Below are 22,754 nucleotides of genomic sequence, written 5' to 3'. Positions count from 1 at the left end.
AAGTAATTTTTATAATTAGTTTTTTCTTTTTTCTAAGGATTCTCTTGGCTTTGATTTCAATCGCTCTCTCTCTCTCTCTCTCTCTCTCTGGCCATTTCTCTGATAGCTATGATTCGCGTCGCCGTTCAGCTGTCAAAAACCACCGCGGCCGTCGTTCGAACTGCGGGATTGGGCTCCAGTTCCCGCGTCGATCTTCTCTCCTCTCCATCGTTCTCATGGTTAGCTTCACCGTTGAGATCACTTCACGTTGGAATAGACCGCCCGAATGCGAGCCCGGTCACTTGTCAGATGATTAATTATGCTCTGTCTCACGCTAGGTCTCAGAAATCAGGTCCATATTCTTATTTGATTTCCTTATGAAGTTTTGTTTTTATGTCAAAAATCGGTATGAAGTTTTTGGTCTGTAATCTTTTTAATGTGATAATTAGACGAATCGTACGCACAAGGTCGTCTGGTTCTGGAGCAGTGCTTCTCTGCTCAGTCGAGTGAAGGCCAAGATGCCGATAACTCTAGGGGAGCGGTATTACTTGCCATGTCTACCTTGTTTGCTGAAAGGTTTTCCTTCTGTTTCATTTGTCCTGTCGTTTTTTGATTCATTTCTTTAAGAGCTACATTGTAGTTTAATGGAATTGCTTATGGCTTAACAATTGTCCTATTTTGTTATTTCAGAGGTGATATTCACGACGCTATAGATAAGCTTCAACGAGTCGAGGATTTAGCACATTGCTCTCTAGATATTAGAGGTAAAGTTTCCAAGGGTTTTTAGTTCATTCTTTTAGCGTAGGTAGCTCGGTTCAAATTGATTATTGGGAGCTCGTGTTTTGACTCTAGGTTTTTCTTGTTTTTCTTGTAGTTGCTGCTCTTGAAGCACTTGCTGGACTTCATCTCGAACTAAACCTGGTAAATATCCTTGTAAACTTGTCATTATTGCTCATCTCTAATCGTGTAACATGGATCAAAGTTATCTGGGGATGATTCTTCATATATAGGATGATTCCTCATCAGATATCGCAGATAAATGCTTAAAACTATTTGAAAATAGCAAGGTTGCTGATGATGAAAATTCTGGCGTTCTGAGAGCTCGTGTTAAAGCTGTAAAGGGGCTGGTTGAGCTTGTAAAAAATAACCTTGATGCAGGTGTTTGGCTTTTAGTACTTTCTCTACGCACTTTGTTCTTTTGTGATGTTTTACTCAAGTTAAATGTTGGTTATCTATCTGCAGCTGAATCGTTATTTGAAGGGTTTCAAACTATTGAAAGATGTGCTGGTGAGGTTCACTTGAACGATCTGTGTGGGAAAATTTTTTGATTACATCCTATTGACCATTTGATATGTAGGTAGTGCTGCATTTGCATATGGAGAATTCTTAGTTGCCTCACAGAATTTTTCATCAGCAAAAGAGGTGTATCAAAGAGTAATTGAAGTGGGATCCGAAGTCCAAGATTTGAGTGAGCAATGTGCTTTAGCTGGTGGTAATATGTCTCCAATGGAAGTGTTAGTGGCTGCGACTTGTGCTTTAGGGCAGCTTGAGGGGCACTTGGGGTAGCTTTTTGATCATTGTGCTATGTTGGGCTATTTGTCCATAAGATTCTTTATTGCAGTAGTTATGAATCATAACTATACCCTGTTTTGTTTAGGAATTTTTCTGAAGCCGAGGATATACTGACAAACGCATTGACCAAAGCAGAAGCATATTTTGGTATGGTAGTTGCTAGTTTAGAATTCCCAATATACTTGAATCTTTACGACATGTACACAACTGAACTTTCTGTTTGTTCTCATGTGGAATTGTTTGGCTATTTTCCAAGTGGGTGGGCGTCTAATTTTTGGAAAATTACATGGTACAGGATCTCACCATCCCAAGGTTGGTGTTGTCTTAACCTGCATAGCACTCATGTTTCGATACAAAGCAAAGAAGGAGCATTCAAGTTCACTTTTGATTCAGGAGGTTGGATTTTGCTCCTGCCCTCTTATGTTTGGCATATGTAGATTCTATGTTGTTAATGAAACTTGTTGCATCAGTTACGGAGGTTGGTAATTCAGTCTACTTAACTTTGGGAAGTTTTTTTCAGTAATAAAAGTGACATTTTACAGATGACTATAAATTGGGGACATTGAGCGTAAAGACTTAAGTCCATTTTTGAGACGCCCTTTGAAGAGTGATATCAAAAGAAAAGGGGAATTGTGTTGGGAGATTCCTGATTAGAAAAGTGATATCGATTTGAGAGGATGTAGCTCACGTCTGAATCATTTGTATCGTGTAAATCTACTCATAAATAATTTGTGAGAACTGTCATGCTCTTTTCCACTGCTTACTTATGTTTTAAACTCCCTTAAAATATAAGCAAAAATTACATTCTTTAGTGCATTGAGGAAGGTGTTGATTTCTCATACAAACATCCTGGTGTTGGTTCTTGTATACTGGCCCGTGATTGAATCTTTTGCCAAGATAGAAAAGTTATACGACTAATTCCGGTCGTTATCAAGTTGTCTGTACAATTCAATTCCAGTTAACATTTAGGCTTCTTGTCTGAATGTTGGGAAATCAAAATGTTAAATCCTCATAGTTTATAAAAGTATTTCTTGTTAGTTTCCTTTCTGCAGATTTCTCTAAAAATTCATTTACAGGGACTCTATAGGAGAGCAATGGACTTGATGAAAGTTTCACCAAAAGGTATTGCCAACCAACTCAACATCTCAAGCTTTTTTATTTTATTTTATTTTATTTTATTTATTTATATTAATTTCAATTGAATGGTTTATCCTCTTGAAGGCACGGGAGAACAATTAAAGGTGGACAAATGTGACATTGCAAATATCGCCGGAGGTACTGATCAAGTATAATCTAAGTGATTCTAAGCATTTAGCTCGATGCTTTAAAAAAAACAAACAAATCACTGCATCAGGAAGAAACGTTCATTAGGAGAGTTGTACTACTTAGACAATTGATAGCTTTCTGCTGTACTCTTAAATGAAACCGAGATAAACTGATCGTTATCCCACCATTGATTATAATTGAAATCATTCATAAAGTCACATATTATAGTAAGAAAGACGTGTTAAGCTTCATAAACGTGGTGGTCTGAGCATGATTATTCTTTGATATCACTGATTGCCTCTGTAGGTGCGTACGCGGAGATACTTGACGTCCAAAAGAATAGAAAGGCTGAAGGACAGATGATGAGGAAATGGTCGGAACTTGCTTGGAAGAATCGTAGGATATCACTGGAAGAGGTACTAGACATAGCTCAGCCGCCTTCCAAGGTGCCTATTATCGATACTCGACTCTGTAGGCTTATTTAGTTTGCAATATTTTCGAGTTCTGGTTGTTATGCATCATTATAGAAGACAAGAGGTGAGCACATTCTCTAGGCTGACAATGTTGTGTAATTACTTATGAAGTACAAGAACTTGAAGAATGTAGAATTCTCTGATACAGTTGAGAGGTCTATATTACAGTTACAATTTTGATTTAAAAAAAAAAACACAAAGGATCTCAAGATGATAATAAGCTTTCTGGAAATCAAAGAGGAAGATCCAGTCCTTTCCCAATATCAACTCCAATCACCTGAAGTATACCCTTGTTCAATATCTGGAAAAACAGAAAATAAATCAATAAATAAAACCCCTAAACTTGGATATAGAAGGTAAAAGAAAGAAACTTTTCTTTGAAAAGAAAAAAGAGAGAAGAGCTCACCAGCTCTACTACGAATATCCCAATGAGGCCTATCATGCTGGCTCTGGAATTCCAGATTTCAGCAGTTTTAGTGAATCCAAGAAACGGGGCTTCAAATTTCGGCTGTACTTTTGGCAATTCAACCTTCAAAACAGAAATGAAAAGGTAACTCGCAAGCTCACATGAATTTATTATTCTAAATTTCTCTAAGCTTTTCAGATGTAAACGATATTTTCAACAGGTGAAACAGAATTGGGAAAAGTCCAGTGGTTTGAAGAGGATAGTCAGCTTACTCCAGCCGGAGGCTTTGCGGCCTGAACCCTAAAAGGGGCACGAGCCCTTCTGTTATTGGCACGGACAGACCCAACTTGGAAGAGACAGAGTCGGCCGTCTTGACGGTCACAGATCGGAGCTCTGGCCGGAAGAAGAGAAGACGATAAAATCGTAGCGGAGGACGCCATTACTTGGTAATGCCCCAAACACAACGACAACCACAACCACAACCACGGCTTCGGTAATGTTATCACAACTTTCCTCTTCAATTTCTTTTCTTTTCCGGAACTCTTTTTTCCACCTTAAATTAAATGCTAGGCTGGAGTCTTGGTCCCACCATATCTTGATGATTTTCAGATTTGTTAAAAGTATTTTCACTTCACTGATTACTGTCGACGTATAGAAACGGGATAGAAATTGTCCGTTCCTTTTAATTTTTTATGAAAATAAACATCCATACGAAATAAAGTTCTTGTAAAAGAATTTCCAACCTCAAATTCATTTTTGGTTAAATTATGAGTTTAATCTGTGATATTTTCAACCATTTTTAAGACTAATGAATCTACTATATATATATATAATGGAATTTTGTGTTCAATAATAAATTACTAAATTTAATATAACATTCATTTTTTAAGGGAGTATGAAGAGTTTATAAAGTGTGTTGCTATTATTGCCATTCCAAACATAGCATAGTCTATCGATCTTTCACCTGTAATTTTTTACTAAAAAAAAAGTATATATGCTTTTTTTCTTTTTTTCTTTTTTGATTACAAAAAAAAAAAAAAAAAAAAACTACATTTGAATTTTCTATGACCTCATGAAATATTTGATTGGTTACGATGGAATTGGTCTCAATTATACTTCGAATTTTGAAAAGTTCATTTTAACTTTGAAAGTTTGAAATTTGTTAGAAAAGCTTTTATTGTTAAATTCATGTTCAAAAAGTTTGTCATTTATGTGTTGTTTATATGATCGATTTAAATACATTCGGGAGGTAAATTTGGGGCGAAGAAGAAAAATCATAAACAAAGAATAAAAAAATTGGGTGTGTGGGGTTGAAGGTGTAAAAGTTCGAGTTAAAATAAACTTTTCAATGTTTAAACAAAACCAATTTCATTATTTAGAATTATTTTGATCATTTAACTGCTTTTTTTTTTTTTTAAATATAAATCAGAAGGTCAAGATTCTTACCATTTGAATGTTCACGACTCCCACGAAATTTAGAAAATTCAAAATTCAAAATTCAAATTTGTATTTATTGATGGTTAGGGTGTATGCAAATTTTATAATTCACATCTAACTATCTGGTTAGGGTCAATTTTTGGTGGTCTTCTCCAAGTTTTTTCCCAACTCCACACCAAAAGGTGTGCTTAAAAAAAATTAAAAATTATTGTTATCTTAGGCCCAAAAAACCCATATGGTTCTTTAAGTAGAAGTTTTTTTTTGTTTTTTAGAAAAAATAGTTTTTATAGTATAATATTAAAAATATAATGTAATTCCAAAATAAAATTAGAACCTGTTCTACAATGGTACCCTACAAATAAAGGATGTTGGTATTATTTGTAATTGTTATGAGTCTTATGACGTGCCATGATGTTATGCTTACATTTGTGATAAATGTGTCTTACTAGTTCTTATAAAGATTGAGCCATAAGAAACTTGAATTAGTATGATTTATATTTGATTTTTGAGGTCTCAATTCGTAACCATGAGTTTCAAGAAGCTTTATTTTTATAAGTAGCATTGTACTCACAAACTGGTTACAAAATACATTGTTGATTTCAGTTACAATCGCAATCTGTTGACCAACTGTTGTTGATGAATGGGTTATATTCAACGGCCACCAGACAGAAGAGACTGAGCATCGGAAGAATGGGCGAAACCCCTCACAAAGGAAGAAGTAGAATATGCGAGAGCCTTATCCAAGGAAGAGTAGGACATGGCAAGATCATCAAAACCTTCAAATCCACCGCTTGAAGTATCTATTGAAGCCATCTCTGGCATGGGAGTATCGCCTTCCAAGTACTGTACAATTTGGCGCATGCTTGGCCTCGCCATTGGGTTGGATTGAGAACACAACAAGCCAAGTTTCAGAACCATTTCCATTTCCTCTGCTACATAATCTGATCCCAATTTTGGATCCTTGGCGTCGACAATGGCTCCTCTCGCCCAACATAAAAACACCCAATCCAGCAGTATTACATCTTCTGTCATTCCCCGAATCTCTATTGGCCTCTTTCCTGTTGCAACCTCCAGCAGAAATGCCCCAAAAGCATACACATCCATGTGGGTCGTCGGCCTGCCGGATCTGGTGTGTTCTGGAGCCAAATAACCGAGCGTTCCCACTATGTGTGTTGTTTGAGGGTCTGTTCCATGGTCATACAGTCTCGCCAACCCAAAATCTCCCAATCTTCCGTTTAACTCACTGTCTAGCAAGACATTACTGGCTTTGACATCTCTGTGAATCACAACTTGCTCCCATTCTTCATGAAGGTAAAGCAGCCCCGAGGCCACCCCTTTGATGATTCGAAACCTCTGGCTCCAATTCAGACTAGGATTTGTCTCGCCAAACAGGTACTTATCTAAACTTCCATTCTGCATGTAATCATATACTAAAAGCAGCTCTCCTTTTCGTCTGCAGTAGCCTAAAAGCTGTACAAGGTTTCTGTGGCGAAGCCTCCCAAGACTAACAATCTCAGCCACAAATTCTTTCATTCCCTGCCTTGATTCATGAGAAATCCTCTTGACAGCGATTTCAAGTTTTGATTTTGGTAATACCCCTTTGTAGACTCGTCCAAATCCGCCAGAACCCAGAACCTCTTTCTCTTTAAATCCATTTGTAGCCACGTATAAGTCTTTGTATTTGAACCTGTGAGGCCCATAATCAAGCTCCCAGTCCTCGAGCAACTCGGCGAACTTCCTCTTCCTTCTGACAACATGAACAATGCCTAAAATCACCAACAAAATAATCCCTCCAGAAATTAAAGGCAACCCAATTGTTAAAAACTTGGATGTTTGTTTTTTCCGAGGTAGCTTTGGCAGGTGGGAAATGTCAAGTCTTCGAGCCTGCCCGTTTAATCTGAAACTCCATCCTAAAACATAATGAGAAGTTGAAACCGAGCCAGTGGAGGATGAAAACCCAACGAACATGGAGCTGTTGTTTATGACAGATGAAAGGTCACGAGAGTAAGACAAGAGTGGAATTTGGGGTTTGGGTATGTTGATTGGCGCCAAAGTGACGTTGATTTCTTTGTGGATACCATCATATTCGACCCAAACCTGCATTGGTTTGCCACTTATAAGAGTCAAATTTCTTAAAGTCCCATTGTTCTCGGGATAAAATCCAGCAGTTGCAGCTCTCTCAGAGGTCAACCCATTTATGTCTATGCCAACGTGATTGGCATCGATATCTTTCAACTCTAAATTCTGAATTGTGTCGAGCTCTACGGCAAAAATATGGTTGCTTGTGTTACCGTTGTTGCCGTCATTGAAAAGGCCAAGATGCTGACTTGGCTGAGCTCCGGGAAAAGTTCTCGTCGGAGCCACCACAAAGGCAATTCCATGGCCGCTTAGATTTGGGTATTCAGATATAATGGCAAAGACGAAAGTGGTTGAGAAGGATGAAACGCCATAAGAGGAATTGACAAAATTTACAGGATTAGTATAAAACCCATGGCCAATTCTTTGCCTGGTCTCGTTGGTCAGTTGCAGGAGGCCATTTGGGGTAACAACAGCCATACCATCGAGTGATAGATTTGCAGATTGGAAGCCATTGAAGATGAAATTAGGACCTTCAGAAGCAGCTGAGACTACTAAGGCCACAATCAGGCACACCACAATTGAGAGCTTGAAAAACATGGTTTTTTTCATCTTTCTTCACAACGGTCGATCAAAAATACAGGCTACAGCGATGAGGAAGTAGCAGACTCCATAAAAAAGATGCTCATTCGGAGGTAAGCAATTTCTTTCAAACATCTTCTTAGGTTATTTTGAATTTTTGAGCTGGTAAGTTCCACGGATTCTGAATCTGTGGAGTCTTCATATCAAGTATAAGGCTCACCGTTGAAGAATTCCTGATCAGCTAAAGTAATAGAAAAATTAGACGAAGAAAGAGAAATCCACATTTTAAAAACCTTTAAATCCAATTGAATCTTATCGTTTTAGTTGTACAAGTCTGTGTATCGAATATAAAATTTGTTGGAAGGTCACCTTGATAATGAAAAAGGAGTAAATATTGTCAATTTGTTCAATTTGGGGGTTTAAGAATAGGAATTTAAAAATGGTCCTATAAAAGATAAATATTAAATTATTTGGAAGATATATTAAATTATTTGGAAGAGTAGTCTCCTATTGGTTAATGAAGGGTAAGATCACGAATTTATTACTATAAACAAGTAACTATATCTCCATTAATAAAAGGTTTTTCAAAGAAACTAAGTGTTTTTTTATTCTTATTTGCTAGATAGATATAATTTTAAAAAAAATTAAAAAGTTAAAATTCCAAGAAGAAAGATACATAAATGCATACATAATAATTTCGTGCATAAATATGGATACAAAATACCGAAATTAGAACTACTTTTCTTTTGGAACGGAAAGATGGAGAAAAATTAGTGGAATAATCATGAAAAGGGAGGATTTCTGGAAAATTCAAAGACTCCACTTTTGGGCGTCTTAGAGAGAGAGAGAGAGAGAGAGAGAGAGAGAGAGAGAGAGAGAGAGAGAGAGAGAGAGAGAGAGAGAGAGAGGGAAATATGAGATGGGGAGCGAAGTAGAAGATTGAAGAGGAGAAAAGAGGAGGAGGAAGAAACGAAAAGTCAAACTTGGTTCACTAAGAGTCTTCTTTCTCATACATCTTAAATTAAGATGAATCATTAAAATTATGTGTAAAAAGTGAAAACTCATTAACCTTGAAAGATATTTGAGTTATGAGGATGGAATCATATCTTACAACTCTCAGTCTCTGCCATTGAGAAGCGAAAGAGGAGAAGTGGAAAATGAAGCAAAACTATTATTATTATCATTTCCGGTACGCGAATACGAGCATGTTGAAGCAAACGAATTCACAAAATCATCGAACCCTTCCCCGTTCTTCCCTCCTTCCACCACTTTCGGTGCCGATATCTCCTCCGGCACTCCATTCTCCCCCTCCAGATACCGCACCACCTGTCTCATACTCGGCCGCCCCGCCGCCGAATCGTTCGAACAGAATAACCCCAATTTCAATATCATCACTGCCTCCACCGCATTGTAATCCCCTTTCAGTTTTGGATCCATTGCTTCCATTAATCTCCCTTCCCTGTAATTCTCCCACACCCAATCCACCAGCACCAGCTCCTCCGACCGAGATTTTGGGTCGATCGGTCGACGTCCGCAGGCCACTTCCAGCAGAAGTGCGCCGAAGGCGTACACATCTGAGCTAGTCGTGGCTTTCCCTGTTCTGTGTAGCTCCGGCGCCAGATATCCCAGAGTTCCCACCACCCGAGTCGTGCTCGGGTTCGCCCCGTGTTCGTATAGCCGAGCCAGGCCGAAATCGCCCAGCTTTCCATTCATCTCGCTGTCGAGCAGGACATTACTGGCCTTCACATCTCTATGAATCACCACCTATGTTAAAACGACACGAATAAACGGTTTAGTTCAGCCACTTATTAGCTCTTCAAAAAGTTCATACGAGTTCATTAGTGATTCAATAACCTGCTCGTAGCCTTCGTGTAAGTACAGCAAACCAGAGGCGACGCCCTTGATGATTCTGAATCTCTGTTCCCAACTCAGAACCGCTTCCGGCTCATCGAAAATGTAGCTATCCAAGCTCCCATTAGCCATAAATTCATAAACCAGAAGCAGATCCCCACGGCGGCGACACCATCCCAGCAACTGAACCAAGTTCCGGTGTCGAAGCCGGCCAATGCTAGCGATTTCCGACACAAATTCCCTCAGGCCCTGTTTCGATTCATGAGAGATTCGCTTCACAGCCACTACGGTTTTCGATTTCCGCAAAGTCCCTTTGTAAACTTTCCCAAACCCACCGCGCCCTAGAAGCTCTTTGTCCCTAAATCGTTTAGTCGCCTGCTTGAGCTCCTTGTAAGAGTACCGATGAGGGCCGATTTCAAGCTCCCAGGCCTCGATTATGTCCGCGTTTTTTATCTTCCATACGATAAAAACAGCAACGCCAATTGCAATTGCTACAATCAAAACGGCCCCAACAGAAACCCCAATTGTAAAGGCAGTGTGCTTCTTCTTCGGACCAGGAACAGAAGGCAAAGAAGAAAGATCCAGAGATTGGGCTGGTCCATTCATACTGAAACTCCATCCCAACACATAGTGAGAGCTTGCAAGAAGCCCAGTCGAGGCGGAGAACCCAACATACATAAACTCGTGAAGAATCGGAGAGAGATCTACATTAAACGACAGAATCGGCTTCTTGGGTTTAGTGGAGAACGGAGAAAGCGCCACCGTCAGGGAATTTACAGCGGAATTGTAATCGATCCAAGCTTGAATCGGCCTCCCACTTTTTAGGGTCAGGTTTTGCTTGGTGGGTCCATCATCAACGAAATAGGAAGCGGTGGTGGAGGCATTAGAGACCATATTGTTGAGATTAATTCCGACGTGGTTGTCGTTGATGTCGCCGAACTCGAAATCTTGAACGGTGTCAAACTCCACGGCGAAGAGATGGTTCGAGAAGTTCCCAACGTCGGTCGCATTGAGAAGGCCCAAATACTGACTGGGAAGTCCACGGAGGTTCTTCGACTGCGCAATGGTGAAGGCGAGGCCATGGCCACCGAGGGTCGGGTACTCGGGGACGACGGCGATGGAAAAAGCGGTGGAGAACGAAAAAGCCTTGCCGTCGGAGGAGTTTTTGAAGCGAACAGGGGAACTGTAAAAGGCATGGCCCTGTAATCGACTGGTGTCGTTCGTGAGCCTTAAGATTCCGTTCTGCTCGATCTTGGCGATGTCAGTGAGGGTTAAGTTGGCAGCGACAGCGGCGGAGTCGTGGAATCCGGCGAAGTAGAGCTGCTGAGATGCGGCGGGGCCGGCGAAGAAGAGGAAGAAGAAGAAGAAGAAGAAGAAACAGAGAAAACAGAGTTGGGCCATGGGGAAATGGAAGGATTGAGATCTAGAAGGTTATGTTGTGAATGTTTAAGAAATCTGGTGGGATGGGAGGATGAGAAGCGGCATAGTGAGCGGATTTCGTTGAATTGAAGAACAGAGAAAAGAGAGAGATGAGAGAGAAAGAAGAGAGAGGTGTGATAATGACAATTGTGAAGTGGAAAAGTGAGGAAGCAGCAAAAGGAAAGGTTCACGTCAATTCACAGTTCACATGAGGAATGAAGATCACAATATGGAGGCTATTTGCCAAGTTGGCCGCTCCAAAGCTGTTTTATCATCTCCAACAGCTCAAATCTACGGCCGATAGGTATCGTCAGTTCGTTACAATATTGTAATTAGCCTTACAATTTTTGAAACGTGTTCATTGGAGAGATGTTTACGCGATAAATATTTTGTTCTTCTATCTAAGGATATGAGATCTTACCATATAATTTGATTGAATAAGACACGTATTATTATTTTAAAAATAGACTAAAAAGTACCGATTTTTAGGTAACATGTTAAGTGAATTTTAGGCACTAAGCCACCATGTGTCCGAAAGTAATGTCTATATCATAAAATTTGTATATAAAAAGAAATTTTGGTAATGGACCTCTCCCTATAGGGAGGGGCATTGACTATAGCAGGCAAGCTTTCATTGTCAACCTTTTTTTACATTTTGCCTTCGTATTTTCAAACCTGATTCAACCCATTTCTTGAATTCAATGCTTAATTCTAATTTTAATTATTATAATTCAATTTCAAACACTTATGAGGATGGAAAATAAAAAATAATTTTTAATGTTTAAACTTTTAAGGATATTTATATAAAAAAAAAAACAAAAAAAAAACATTATTCTTCGTTTAATTCTTATGTTGTATTTAAATTCAAGTTTGGGATTTGTTGTTTAATTTAATTGAATTTAAATCAAGGCAATCAATAATAGTGGGCAGTGGCACATTAATTTATAATTATTTTTATATGCTTTTAAAATGCCATCATTCTTATTTTTGCCTTTTTCTTTTTGTTATTAAATGAATTCTTTCTCCATCTACCCCTTTTATTAAACATGTCGTGTTGGCCGTTGGGAGATTTTAATTACCCTATTGTTCTAATTTATTATATCTACCGTTAATAATTAATTATAAAATCAGAGCCCTAATAACAAAATTAAAAGCTTATAATTTATTAGATTTCCCCCTTTTAATTTTTTATTTTTTTTATCTAATAGAATATATTTCTAAATTAAAAAATATTGAATAAAAATATATTATATACAAAATGAAGATTCTACATAAAACATTTATTATTAAATTTTTTGAATTGCAATATATTTATCCAAAAGGGTTGGATTAAAATAATTTGATGATATGCTTAATTACCTCTTAGAGGTGTGTGGTTTTGTTATGGCGGCGTCACACTTTCAAATTGATTGCAGTCTCTAATACGAACTTGCATCAATCCATTTATTGTGTTGTTATCACGGACGACATCACAGCATTGTCTTCGTGGTGCCTGAGGAACACAAATTTAAAAATTTATGAATATTAATCAATTATTAATTACATAATATAATATTCCAACACGCCTACCAAATTTGTTTACCTGCCTCCACAGACGGCGGTCGAATTCCGGCGCCGACACGTTGAAATACTCAACCGACAGTGCAGAGGCGTAATCCGGCTGCTTACACTCATTAGTATTATTCTCCACGTATTTCCGGTAGCTGGTCAACGTCCGCCATCTGCGGCCGCCAAATCTCTCCGCCGTATCCAAGAAATAAAGAATGGGTCTTTCACACGGGTTGGAACTTACGGGTCGGGTATCGAAAGTGAAGGATTCATTGGCTTCTGTCTTCCACGTCTGGAACGTGAGAAAGGGCGTGTCCAGTTCCTTGGCTGTGGCCAGCCATGGATATAACTGAACACTGTAACCCCACGACACCGAAACGGACCAGTTACGAGCCGTGTCGTAGCAGAAGCTGTGCTGAAGGGCTCGACCTGGGTCCGTTTTGTAAGCAGTGTGGAGCTTCTTGATCGAGTCGGGTGGGGTCATGGCTGGAAATATGGCCTCTAGGTAATCCAGGTGGTGGAGCGAGACCAACGGCGCGACTGGATGTGCAGCTAATATACCATATATGTTCCCTCGAATATCCACCTGTTAATTCAAACCCATTTATTAAAATAATATAAATCAACATATTTATGGGCGTAATTAATTTAATTTACAAAAATGGGCCTACTTCCCATAATTTTTTTTGTCTTTTTTTGAAAAATAACGAACCTGGTGGAATCCAAGTTCTTTGGTCAACGGAACGCCGATCTGGCTGATGCAGCCCTGGATTTTCTGATCGGAGCCGTACATGTCAGCATAACGGTTGATGCAGCCGTCTAGAATTTTAACGAGCACCGCCGCGAGAGGGTAGCTAATGGCGAATCCGGCGCCGCCGTAGGCCATGGCGTAAGAATGAACTTCATCTTGTTCTACGCTCTCAGAATTACTGCCGACATAATACATTTGATTATGATCGTATTTGCCCAACAAGTCCACCAAATTCTCGGTGAAGAAGACTGTATCATCGTCCCCCATCACGAACCACCTCACGTTCTTCAACCCCAGTTCGTAAGTCTCCTTGATTATCCTAGCCACCCGAATCGCCGATCGAAACCCGTACCTGTTAAGTATCAGATGTTAAGAATAGTTGATGGAGAGCCCCATATCAAATAACACATCTCTGTATTATTACTATTTTTGTAAAATAAAAAACAAAATCATAAGAGCTTATATTTAAAAACTTTCTCATTTTTGACGTGAGAATGGTCAAACAATTGAAAATGGTAAGAATATAAATAAATAAATAATTAAATAACTCCAATTTGTTTAAATTTGAACTTATTTTTTATTTTAAATTGTGTTGTAAGGTCAAATGTTTCTATCTCTATCCTCATCCAATCAAATCCAATCAAGTTAGAAATAGTGATTAATTGAATATTAATTTAGATGGTACCAGCAAGTGTAGTTGAATTGGGAGGTGTCGTCGGAGATACGGTAGGGCGGAGAGGATTGTGGCCAGGGAAATTCAGGCTTCTCTTCAAGCCAAACAAACCCACGAGTGACATTCTTGTTCCACCACAGCTCGCAGTAATGGCGTCGCTCGTCCCACGTCTTGACAGAGCCACCAATGCCGAACACAAGATGGGAAATGTTCGTCGGCTGTTCTCCGGCACCGAAAGCCTTCACTTCCCGGTGGTTTGAGATTCGGAGTGCACCGTAACAGCCGTGACAACGGGGGATTTTGTCGTATAAGGTAAGGTAAAAGAAGAGAGAAAAAGAGGCTACGATGGAGATGACAAGAAAGGTTCTAACGAAAAGAGCGAAGACATCAGCTGGCCGGAACACCATAAATTTGAAAGCTTTTAATGAATTCTGAGTGGACATTCTGTTCATTCCTTTGAATTCAGAACCAAAAGACAAGAAATTCATTAAAAGGGACAGAATTTTGGGGATAATGGGTATGAAATTGTAACGTGACTGCGCGTTCTGTTCATGTTCCTGGCACGTTCATATAGAAAAAGCTTTGATTTTTTTTTTTTTTTTTCCTATAATGTATTTTAAAAAATGAATGCGTTGCCAGAAAAAATAAATTGCTTCGTCTTTGTTTAGATGGTAAATGACTTTTTAATATGGTAATATATCCTCCAAATTTGTTTTACCAAAAATTAAAATTTGTAATTTTGTTCCAAGTTTCCATAATAACAATTCTTTTCCATGTTCTACTTGACTTCTATGATTATTTTATTTTGTTTTTAAAAATAAAATTTTTGAGAGATCCTAAATAGAATGTTTCAGGTACTAAATTAAGAATCTTAACGGTCTAAATCCACTACTAATGAATATTATTGTCAATTTTCGTCCATTAGGTATCATTGTCATCTCACGATTTTAAAACGCTCCTGTTAGGAAGAGGTTTTCACACTTTTTAAAAGGAATGCTTCGTTCCCCTCTCCATCTGACGTGAGATCTCATAATCCACCCCCTACGAGTCTAGCATTTTCGCTGGAATACTGTTCAGTTTCTGGCTGTAATACCATTTATAATAGTCCAATCTCACAATCCACTCCTATTGGGGGCTCAACCTTCTCGATGGCACACCACACTATGTTTAACTCTAATACCATTTGTAAGATCTCACAAAGGGTGGAAACTCTCCTTGGTAGACGTGTTTTAAAACCATGAGACTGACGATGATATGTAACGAGCCGAAATTGACAATATCTGCTAGTGGTGGGCTTGGACTGTTACAAATGATATCATAGTCATACATCAAGCGGTGTGTCAACGAGGATCCTGGCCCACAAAGAGGTGAATTGTGTGATCTCATATTGGTTAGAGAGGGAAACGAATCATTCCTTATAAATACAAGCGGAAAATCTCAACCTAGAAGACGCGTTTTAAAATCTTAAAAGAAAGTCTAAAAAAGATAGTATCGGCTAGCAGTGTACTTGACTCTTATGTCCACTATATCTTTTATTCGACCTTAGAACTATATTTAATATCATTAGGATTCACATTATTAGGAACAAAATAAATACAAGTGGAAAATCTTATGGACCATAGGTAATGATTTATTAGATAAGTGGTGGGTGATAATAAGATGACATTCAAAATCCATTAATTGATTATATAATATAGTTGTAGCATTATAGTTGGACTGGGTCGTAGCCCCTACCATTGGGGAGGGGTCACCGTCTCAAAGGGATTGCAGCCTCTCATCCATACATTCACCACATTATCCATACTCGTACCATTCACCACTTGGCAACATTGTCTACGTGGGGCCTGCCAATACAATATATATATATATATATTCAAACTTAGATTATTTGGTAATAAACTACATACTAAAATGGATGACGTTTTGCTCGACGCTCTCGGAGTTAGAGCCGATGTAATACATCTGATTATGATCATATTTTTCCAAAACAGTCACCAAATTCTCCACAAAGAAAACGGTGTCGTCGTCGCCCATCACAAACCACCGCACGTTCTCCACTCCCAATTCGAAGCTCTCCTTCACGATCCTGGCCAGCCTTACTGCCGACCTGGACCCATACCAGCAGGTGTAGCTGAATTCCGACGTGTCCGCTGAAACTCTATACGGAGGAGACGTGGAAGGCCACGTGGCGTTGGGCTTCTCGTCCACCCAGACGAACCCACGGGTGACGTTAGGCATCCACCAGAGCTCGCAGTAGCTTTGACGCTTTTTCCATGTCTTGGTGGACCCCGCTATGCCAAATAGAAGGTGGGATACGTTCGTCGGTGGTTGCGATTGCGATGACTCGACGGCGATTATTTTCCGGCGGTGGCAGTTGGTACAGTTGGGTGGTTTCTGGTTGAAGGAAAAGAGGAGGGAAATGAAGGCTATGGAGCATAAAACAAGTGAGATTTTGAAGAATTCACGAGAATTTAGTGAATTCTGACTCTGAATCTTCATTGTGTCTTCCAAAAATGAAATAATTGCCTTCCTATGGGTAATTAATTATTATTATTATTGGGCCCTTGTGTCTAAGGGTAGTTATTGGGCCTTTAAGCTAACTATTGGGCCGTAAATTAGCTTAAAGGCCCAATAATTACCATTAGACGTAAGAGCTTGATCCAATTACAAAGCAGCTGTCCATTTTTTGAGGCCTTTAAGCAAACTATTGGGCCGTAAATTCTTTTATGGGCCTTTCAGAGTTGAAACTCTAGCCCATGACCCATAAGTTTTGACGGTCGAATTTTGGTTCAATTTAAAAGGAAATTTCATATATACCCTTATCATTATAAGTATTTAAAAAATGTCCTTTAGATGAAGCGTAACGTGGTCAAGTCCAAAATAAAGTACTAAAATGTACTGACAAAATAAAACTATTATCTATGTCATATATCAAAAATATATTTTTTATATATATAAATAGAAGATCGACTGTACTCATACACCAACACACATAAATTTCCCTACATCTATAAGTAGTAGTGAATCACTGTAATTAAAGTGTTTACAAGAGTGTCTTACAAAGTATTTCCCAATTGCAAATACAAAATAATAATGATTTCACATTTTAAAATAATATTAGACAAACTTTTATAAAGGCTAGTAATACTAATTCTCCTACATAAATCAAAACCGCCCTAATTCTCAAACATGAATGATGTACTAATATATGAGATAAACCAAATGAATCAAATAGATTCATGAACCAAATCTTCGCGACAATTCATAACAATATTTTAGGTTGAGTTCTAAACTTTTGAGTACAGGATCGATATGTACATAGTATAGACGATTATAGACGATTGAAATGATTACGAATATAGCAGGTATGATGAATGATGATTCCATGTATAGTAAAATATAGTTTGGAATAAATTACATAGCCATTGAGGACAGAAATGAGACAGCAAAGTTGGAATGATGTTATGTCGTATTCCCATGATATATTATAACACAAAAGGAGTAAGAAACGACATGAAAGGCCCATGTGCTCCACTGCTCCTTCATAAACCCTAATTCCACCCTCTCTCTCTTTCTCTCTTTTCATATCCATTAATAATACCTTACAAACCCTAAAACCATTCACATTCTCTCCTCCATCCTTCTCTATTCCCTCTTTAGCAAATATTTGCCGCTGTCTCTGCTTGGCTGTGCACAGAAACAAAAGAGACCCCCATCGTCAAGTCAAGGGCCCTCCAGGGAGCCATTAACGCATCCCTTCAATCCCTTCCCTATAATGGTCATAGCAATGCAAATTTGTTGTTTTGTTTCGATGTGGGTTTTGAGAAATCTAAACCCTTTTCAGTTCTCAATTTCTGCTGTCCCCTTTTTAATGCATTGTTCCATCACCCTTCTCTCCTTTTGACAAACCAACATGCTGTTATTAATACCCATCAATTTCCCCCCCTTCTGTCCTCCACCATTTCCTACCCTTTCTTTTATTCCTTCACAATATCATAACTACGTTCATTCCTTTACAACATCAAGTACGTACGGCTCAATATTTGGATTCATCCTTTTTTTTTTCTTTTTTTCTTTTTTTTTTGACATATTCATACTTGTGAGCTTTTACCTGGGGTTGTGTTATTTGAGATTTATTTTCTAAACTAAGTCATTTTTGTTGTTGAAATTCATTCATGGATACTAATTTACCCTAGATGCTAAAAAAGACATGACACGGTTGAGAGTTTATGCTTGTGAATCATCCAAATTCATCACATCTAGGGTTTAGGTTAGTGGGATCTCATCTACGGCTCAGATCTTTTCATTTTTGTTTGGGTTTACCATTCTTGGATCAAGATTTTCTTTTTTTCTCTTTAGGACATCATCAGTTCTAATACCATATTCTTGCTTGATTGCAATATTAGTTGACAATGAGAAGAGTAACTCGTGTAGGTTAGAAAGATTGTGAGGCATCGAGAGACAAAGGTGTTTGCACACTTCTTTTTCAATCCTTTAGTTAGGGTTTACAATACAACTCCCTTCGTCTTATGTGAAGTTAGCAATAATGTGAGCCTTATCTAATTCAGCTTTCAACAAATCCACGCCAATGAACGAGTTAGATAGCTAGTTGGTGTTTTTTTCTTGCTCGTTATTTCCTCTCGAATGAAAATTATTTGCTTTCTTCGATGGAATTCGTGATACTTAATCATGGTCGGAGTCATCTTTAGGATTTAGCGTGAAAACTCCACATTTAAGTTTATGGACTCTAATACCACATTAGATAATACACGAACTAGCTTCTAACTCAAAATCGATTGAGCCCATATATTTTAACCTCAATAAACAAAGATTGTGGTGGTAACCTAATAGAAAGGAGAAAAGTGGCATGCAGATAATTATTAATTTATCTCGGTATTTACCCTGAAAAGTTGAATTCTCATACAAGATGTGCATTTTGATCCTGAATAATAATATAAGAAGGATTGAATTCTCATATGTTTTGAGTGAAGTTAGAGATGATTGTATTGAATCTTTCCTGATTTGTTTATTGTTACAATGGTCTAAAAGATTCATTCCAACTCTTTGTTACACATACTGAAAAATGAAGAGGTTCACTAGCTCAAACGAACAATTCAAACAAACACAAACCCAGATGAGAAATTCAATCATGGAATTTGCTCACTAAGCTTTGAGAAAATGGGATTTTGATTTTACTCAAACCCCACCAAGCCTGAGTTCAAGATCCAAATCATGGAAGGGGCTAGAGCTAACTCCAATTACCTCCGATTCAATAGGATCACGACGATGACGATGATGATTCTCTACCGAATTATTTGACTTCACATACAATTGTATCGACGACGTTTCATCATCCGTTTTCCTCTTCTTGCAACTGGTATCCGCCCCCGCTTCCTCCCGCCCACCGTCATCGTCAAACAAACCCGATGTTGGGCAAGGTGGTCCGAAACTGAAATTCAACCCGTCATCCAAAATCCCAATTCCAACGTGATGGTTGTCTGTAACCCTAGAGCAAGAATTTGTCAAATTCTCATCTTTCCCCGCCTTTGAAGTTAGTCGGTTCGGGGGCGGTGGATGGACCAAATAGGGTTTAGGGGTAGGAAGATGATAGGAAAAAGTAGAAGAAGAAGAAGAAGAAGAAGGGGATTGAAAGGGGAAGGAATTAGTGAAAGGGTTGTGATTGGGAGTATTTGGGGATTGCTTCAGTCTAGCCCTATCTCGTCTGTGGACATTCATGTGGCCGCCCAAGGCTTGAGCTGAACGGAAGTCTCTTCTACAAAAGGAGCAAGAATAAGAGCGCGGAGGCCAAACGCAGCCTCCAAGGCCGCCAGCAGCATCTTCAGCAAAAGCTTGCTCTTCCCATGACAAGGGGTCCTCATATGCAAAGGGGGTTTTGGTTTTGGTTTTGGTTTTGGTTTTGGAAGATTGAGAATCCACAGAATCATCACAATCATGTGTTTGTCTCTCCTCTTGTTGCTTCCTCCACATCCAATACAATCTGTGGGTTTACAACTCAGAAACCGGTTCAGAATTTGGAATCCAAGAAAAAGGGTTTGGTATTAAAGATCATAAATAAATAAATAAATAAATAAATAAATAAATGGGAATCTTTCAGATAGAGAGAGAAAGAGAGGAGATGGGATAGCTACACAACAACTACAAAATGGCTCACAAAAACACTGCAACCTCATCTCTTGGTGCAGCCTAATTATATGAAACCAATTTCTTTTTATTTTCTTTTCTTTATTTTCTTGGTTCATTTCGTTTAAAACCAAATTGTTCGCATCAACCTGCCTGCCTCATATCACTCTAACCCCGAATAAGTGGAGTATAAGGAGTGTTAGACGAACACGACTCACGACTTTCCGCAATAGTATGATATTGTCCACTTTGAGTATATGCTCTCATGGCTTTGCTTTGGGCGAATGAAGTTAATATTATTCACTTATAAATCCATAATCATTCCCTAAATTAATCGAGGTAGGACTTCTATCCTCCAACAATGAATTTTTTTTTGTGTTGGGTTTTTGGCAATTTTCAAAATGAGTAGAAACACAGGTCCTTATACAAACTATAAGGTATGGAGAATTGTTGCTTTAATTGGACCGACAAAATATGAACCATTATGTTTCCCACATTTACTCATATATTAATTAGCTTCCAATATTTGGTTTTAAATCACTCAATTACAACATAATGGTTTACTTAACACAAAATTAATCGTTTTTAAGGTATATAACCTTCACAATTATCTTAAATACTTAATAGTTAGTCATTTGAAATTAATCATTTTTTTTTTCTAATTCAATAAGATCTTGAATTATAGATTATTTAATGATAATTTGTGAAAAAAATAATATCTTAAATAATTAATTATACATGTTATATTTATAAAAAAAAAAAAAAAAAAAAAAAAAAAAAAAAATCAAATATAATCAAAGATCTTGAATTAAGCACGCGTTATGCCTGTATGGGCTTTTTAGGATCTTTGAGGCCCAGCCCAAAAAGTAAATCGAGCCGTGGATTGTGGGCTTTTTAGGATCTTTGAGGCCCAGCCCAAAAACCAACCACACGGTTCACACAAAAAGAACTGGGGGATAGAAGCCCATAACATGGGAAAATATGTTTTTTTTTTTTTTTTTTCGTTTAATATTTTTGTAGACGTATTTTTAAAAATAAATACATCAAAGTCGAAAAAAAAAAAAAAACATCAAACGATACAAAATAAGAGATTTGACATGCAAGTAGCATGTCGCTATGGACAGTAAGATTTGAACAACACACTCATATAGTACCCTCGTGGAAGGAAGAAGGAGGACGACATTAATTGTGAGAATCTTTATCTCTCCATATTTTAATATTATCTTTTCAATCTCTTAAAATATCCATTTCATTCTTCAATTCGCTGCAGATGAGTTCCCCGATTCAAAGATGGTCTCTCAACGGCTTCACCGCCCTCGTCACCGGCGGAACCCGAGGCATTGGGTCGCCCTCCAATCATTATCAATCCCACTTCTCATACCGTTCATCTGTTTATGTTCTTACTTGTTTTGTTTTATTTTGTTTTCAGATACGCCATAGTTGAAGAGCTTGCTTCACTTGGGGCTGCCGTACACACCTGTTCGCGTAACCAAACAGAGCTGGACCAAAGGGTTAAAGAATGGGAGCGAAAGGGGTTCGAAGTCAGTGGCTCTGTTTGTGATCTCTCTTCAAGATCTCAGCGAGAGCAGCTCATTACCACTGTCTCTTCCATCTTCAATGGAAAGCTCAACATTCTCGTAATTCTATCTCTCATTTATTTTCTTTACAAACCCAAAATGCTAAATTCTGAAAATGGGTGGTTGGTTTTAAGGTGAACAACGCAGGGACGGTAACACTGAAATCAGCAGCAGAGCACACAACCGAAGATTACAATAATATAATGAGCACCAATTTTGAGGCCCCTTATCATCTCTCCCAAATTTCGTATCCATTTTTGAAGGCGTCTGGTTATGGAAGTATTGTTTTTGTGTCGTCCGTTGCGGGAGTCGTCGCTTTACCAAAAGTATCAATCTATGCGGCATCCAAAGGTATGGGGTTAGATAAATCTGTGGGTAATGAATGATGGGAAGATTCAAGATTGTTCTTTGACGGTTTGTGGGTTTGTATTTCGATTGCAGGGGCGATTAACCAAATCACGAAGAACTTGGCGTGCGAATGGGCGAAGGATAATATTCGTGTCAACGCTGTGGCTCCGTGGGCCGTGAAGACTACAATTTCTAAGCCGGATGCGGCGGTTGTGGAGGAATATAGTCGGCTGCTGGAGCGGACGCCGGCGGGTCGAATTGGAGAGGCGAATGAGATATCTTCAGTGGTGGCGTTTCTGTGCCTTCCTGCGGCTTCTTACGTGACTGGGCAGGTCATTTGTGTGGATGGTGGGTACACTGCCGGTGGGGGCTAGACTTCAGTATGGGCTGTGCATTTGTGTGGTGTAATGTAGCAATGTTTTCAGTTTATGTGTATCATCGGAAGTGGTCAAAGCCAGAAAGCAAAACGTTAAACAGTAGGCACAGTGTCTCAGTCTGAAAGAAAATAAAATGTATGAATATCGGCCATGTGATGAGATAAGGTCCGCCTTTGAGCTTTCATTTTCTATTTTAAGTTTTGGACAAAAGATGAATTAATATCATATCCTCCTCGATGGTTGAATTAAAACCCAAAGCATGGTGAATGACTCACGTG

The 22,754-nt window shown here is 38.6% G+C and overlaps 8 protein-coding genes across 10 annotated transcripts; 2 read left to right on the top strand and 6 right to left on the bottom strand.

The window, feature by feature from the left end:
* The first annotated feature begins 35 nt into the window (after positions 1 to 35).
* On the top strand, positions 36 to 3,435 carry NDP1 (Tetratricopeptide repeat (TPR)-like superfamily protein). 3 transcript variants are annotated; one of them, XR_015420378.1, is made up of 12 exons: positions 36 to 331; positions 429 to 555; positions 670 to 743; positions 854 to 900; positions 990 to 1,137; positions 1,222 to 1,266; positions 1,337 to 1,541; positions 1,637 to 1,698; positions 1,847 to 2,029; positions 2,628 to 2,673; positions 2,773 to 2,826; positions 3,124 to 3,173. XR_015420378.1 is itself a non-coding variant. In XM_023670736.2 (12 exons), exons 1-12 carry the CDS (start codon positions 109 to 111, stop codon positions 3,300 to 3,302), a joined length of 1,254 nt encoding a protein of 417 aa, XP_023526504.2. In that variant the 5' UTR covers positions 38 to 108; the 3' UTR covers positions 3,303 to 3,435. The 3 variants fall into 3 exon arrangements, 2 of the variants coding, with proteins under 2 accessions (XP_023526504.2, XP_023526503.2); XM_023670736.2 differs by having other exon boundaries at positions 38 to 331; positions 1,047 to 1,137; positions 1,847 to 1,947; positions 3,124 to 3,435; XM_023670735.2 differs by having other exon boundaries at positions 38 to 331; positions 1,847 to 1,947; positions 3,124 to 3,435.
* Positions 3,411 to 4,220, bottom strand: OHP (one helix protein). The gene is made up of 3 exons (XM_023670738.2): positions 3,969 to 4,220; positions 3,697 to 3,819; positions 3,411 to 3,591 (listed from the first exon to the last, which is right to left on the bottom strand). Exons 1-3 carry the CDS (start codon positions 4,134 to 4,136, stop codon positions 3,523 to 3,525), a joined length of 360 nt encoding a protein of 119 aa, XP_023526506.2. The 5' UTR covers positions 4,137 to 4,220; the 3' UTR covers positions 3,411 to 3,522.
* A 1,434-nt stretch (positions 4,221 to 5,654) lies between these two features.
* On the bottom strand, positions 5,655 to 8,251 carry LOC111789986 (L-type lectin-domain containing receptor kinase IV.2-like). The gene has a single exon (XM_087122434.1). The coding sequence runs from the start codon at positions 7,819 to 7,821 to the stop codon at positions 5,785 to 5,787; it is 2,037 nt and encodes a 678-aa protein (XP_086978560.1). The 5' UTR covers positions 7,822 to 8,251; the 3' UTR covers positions 5,655 to 5,784.
* Positions 8,252 to 8,757: 506 nt separating this feature from the next.
* LOC111789985 (L-type lectin-domain containing receptor kinase S.4) lies at positions 8,758 to 11,150 on the bottom strand. The gene is made up of 2 exons (XM_023670732.2): positions 9,646 to 11,150; positions 8,758 to 9,555 (listed from the first exon to the last, which is right to left on the bottom strand). Exons 1-2 carry the CDS (start codon positions 11,041 to 11,043, stop codon positions 8,908 to 8,910), a joined length of 2,046 nt encoding a protein of 681 aa, XP_023526500.2. The 5' UTR covers positions 11,044 to 11,150; the 3' UTR covers positions 8,758 to 8,907.
* Positions 11,151 to 12,293: 1,143 nt separating this feature from the next.
* On the bottom strand, positions 12,294 to 14,584 carry LOC111789987 (uncharacterized). The gene is made up of 4 exons (XM_023670734.2): positions 14,046 to 14,584; positions 13,322 to 13,712; positions 12,644 to 13,195; positions 12,294 to 12,553 (listed from the first exon to the last, which is right to left on the bottom strand). The coding sequence occupies exons 1-4, from the start codon at positions 14,519 to 14,521 to the stop codon at positions 12,443 to 12,445; spliced, it is 1,530 nt and encodes a 509-aa protein (XP_023526502.2). The 5' UTR covers positions 14,522 to 14,584; the 3' UTR covers positions 12,294 to 12,442.
* Positions 14,585 to 15,932: 1,348 nt separating this feature from the next.
* LOC147793043 (uncharacterized) lies at positions 15,933 to 16,532 on the bottom strand. Its single transcript, XM_087122753.1, has one exon. The coding sequence runs from the start codon at positions 16,530 to 16,532 to the stop codon at positions 15,933 to 15,935; it is 600 nt and encodes a 199-aa protein (XP_086978879.1).
* A 2,444-nt stretch (positions 16,533 to 18,976) lies between these two features.
* Positions 18,977 to 20,207, bottom strand: LOC111789990 (zinc finger protein 11). The gene has a single exon (XM_023670737.2). The coding sequence runs from the start codon at positions 20,019 to 20,021 to the stop codon at positions 19,230 to 19,232; it is 792 nt and encodes a 263-aa protein (XP_023526505.2). The 5' UTR covers positions 20,022 to 20,207; the 3' UTR covers positions 18,977 to 19,229.
* A 1,072-nt stretch (positions 20,208 to 21,279) lies between these two features.
* LOC111790757 (tropinone reductase homolog) lies at positions 21,280 to 22,667 on the top strand. Its single transcript, XM_023671791.2, has 5 exons — positions 21,280 to 21,362; positions 21,445 to 21,518; positions 21,604 to 21,811; positions 21,886 to 22,102; positions 22,193 to 22,667. The coding sequence occupies exons 2-5, from the start codon at positions 21,445 to 21,447 to the stop codon at positions 22,471 to 22,473; spliced, it is 780 nt and encodes a 259-aa protein (XP_023527559.1). The 5' UTR covers positions 21,280 to 21,362; the 3' UTR covers positions 22,474 to 22,667.
* The last annotated feature ends 87 nt before the right edge of the window (positions 22,668 to 22,754 follow it).

This window comes from Cucurbita pepo, chromosome 3 (assembly GCF_057944985.1).
Source record: "Cucurbita pepo subsp. pepo isolate OVF chromosome 3, ASM5794498v1, whole genome shotgun sequence".
NCBI classification, from domain to species: Eukaryota; Viridiplantae; Streptophyta; class Magnoliopsida; order Cucurbitales; family Cucurbitaceae; genus Cucurbita; species Cucurbita pepo.
Note: the sequence above shows the minus strand (reverse complement) of the source record. Positions and strands in the feature narration are given on the sequence as shown.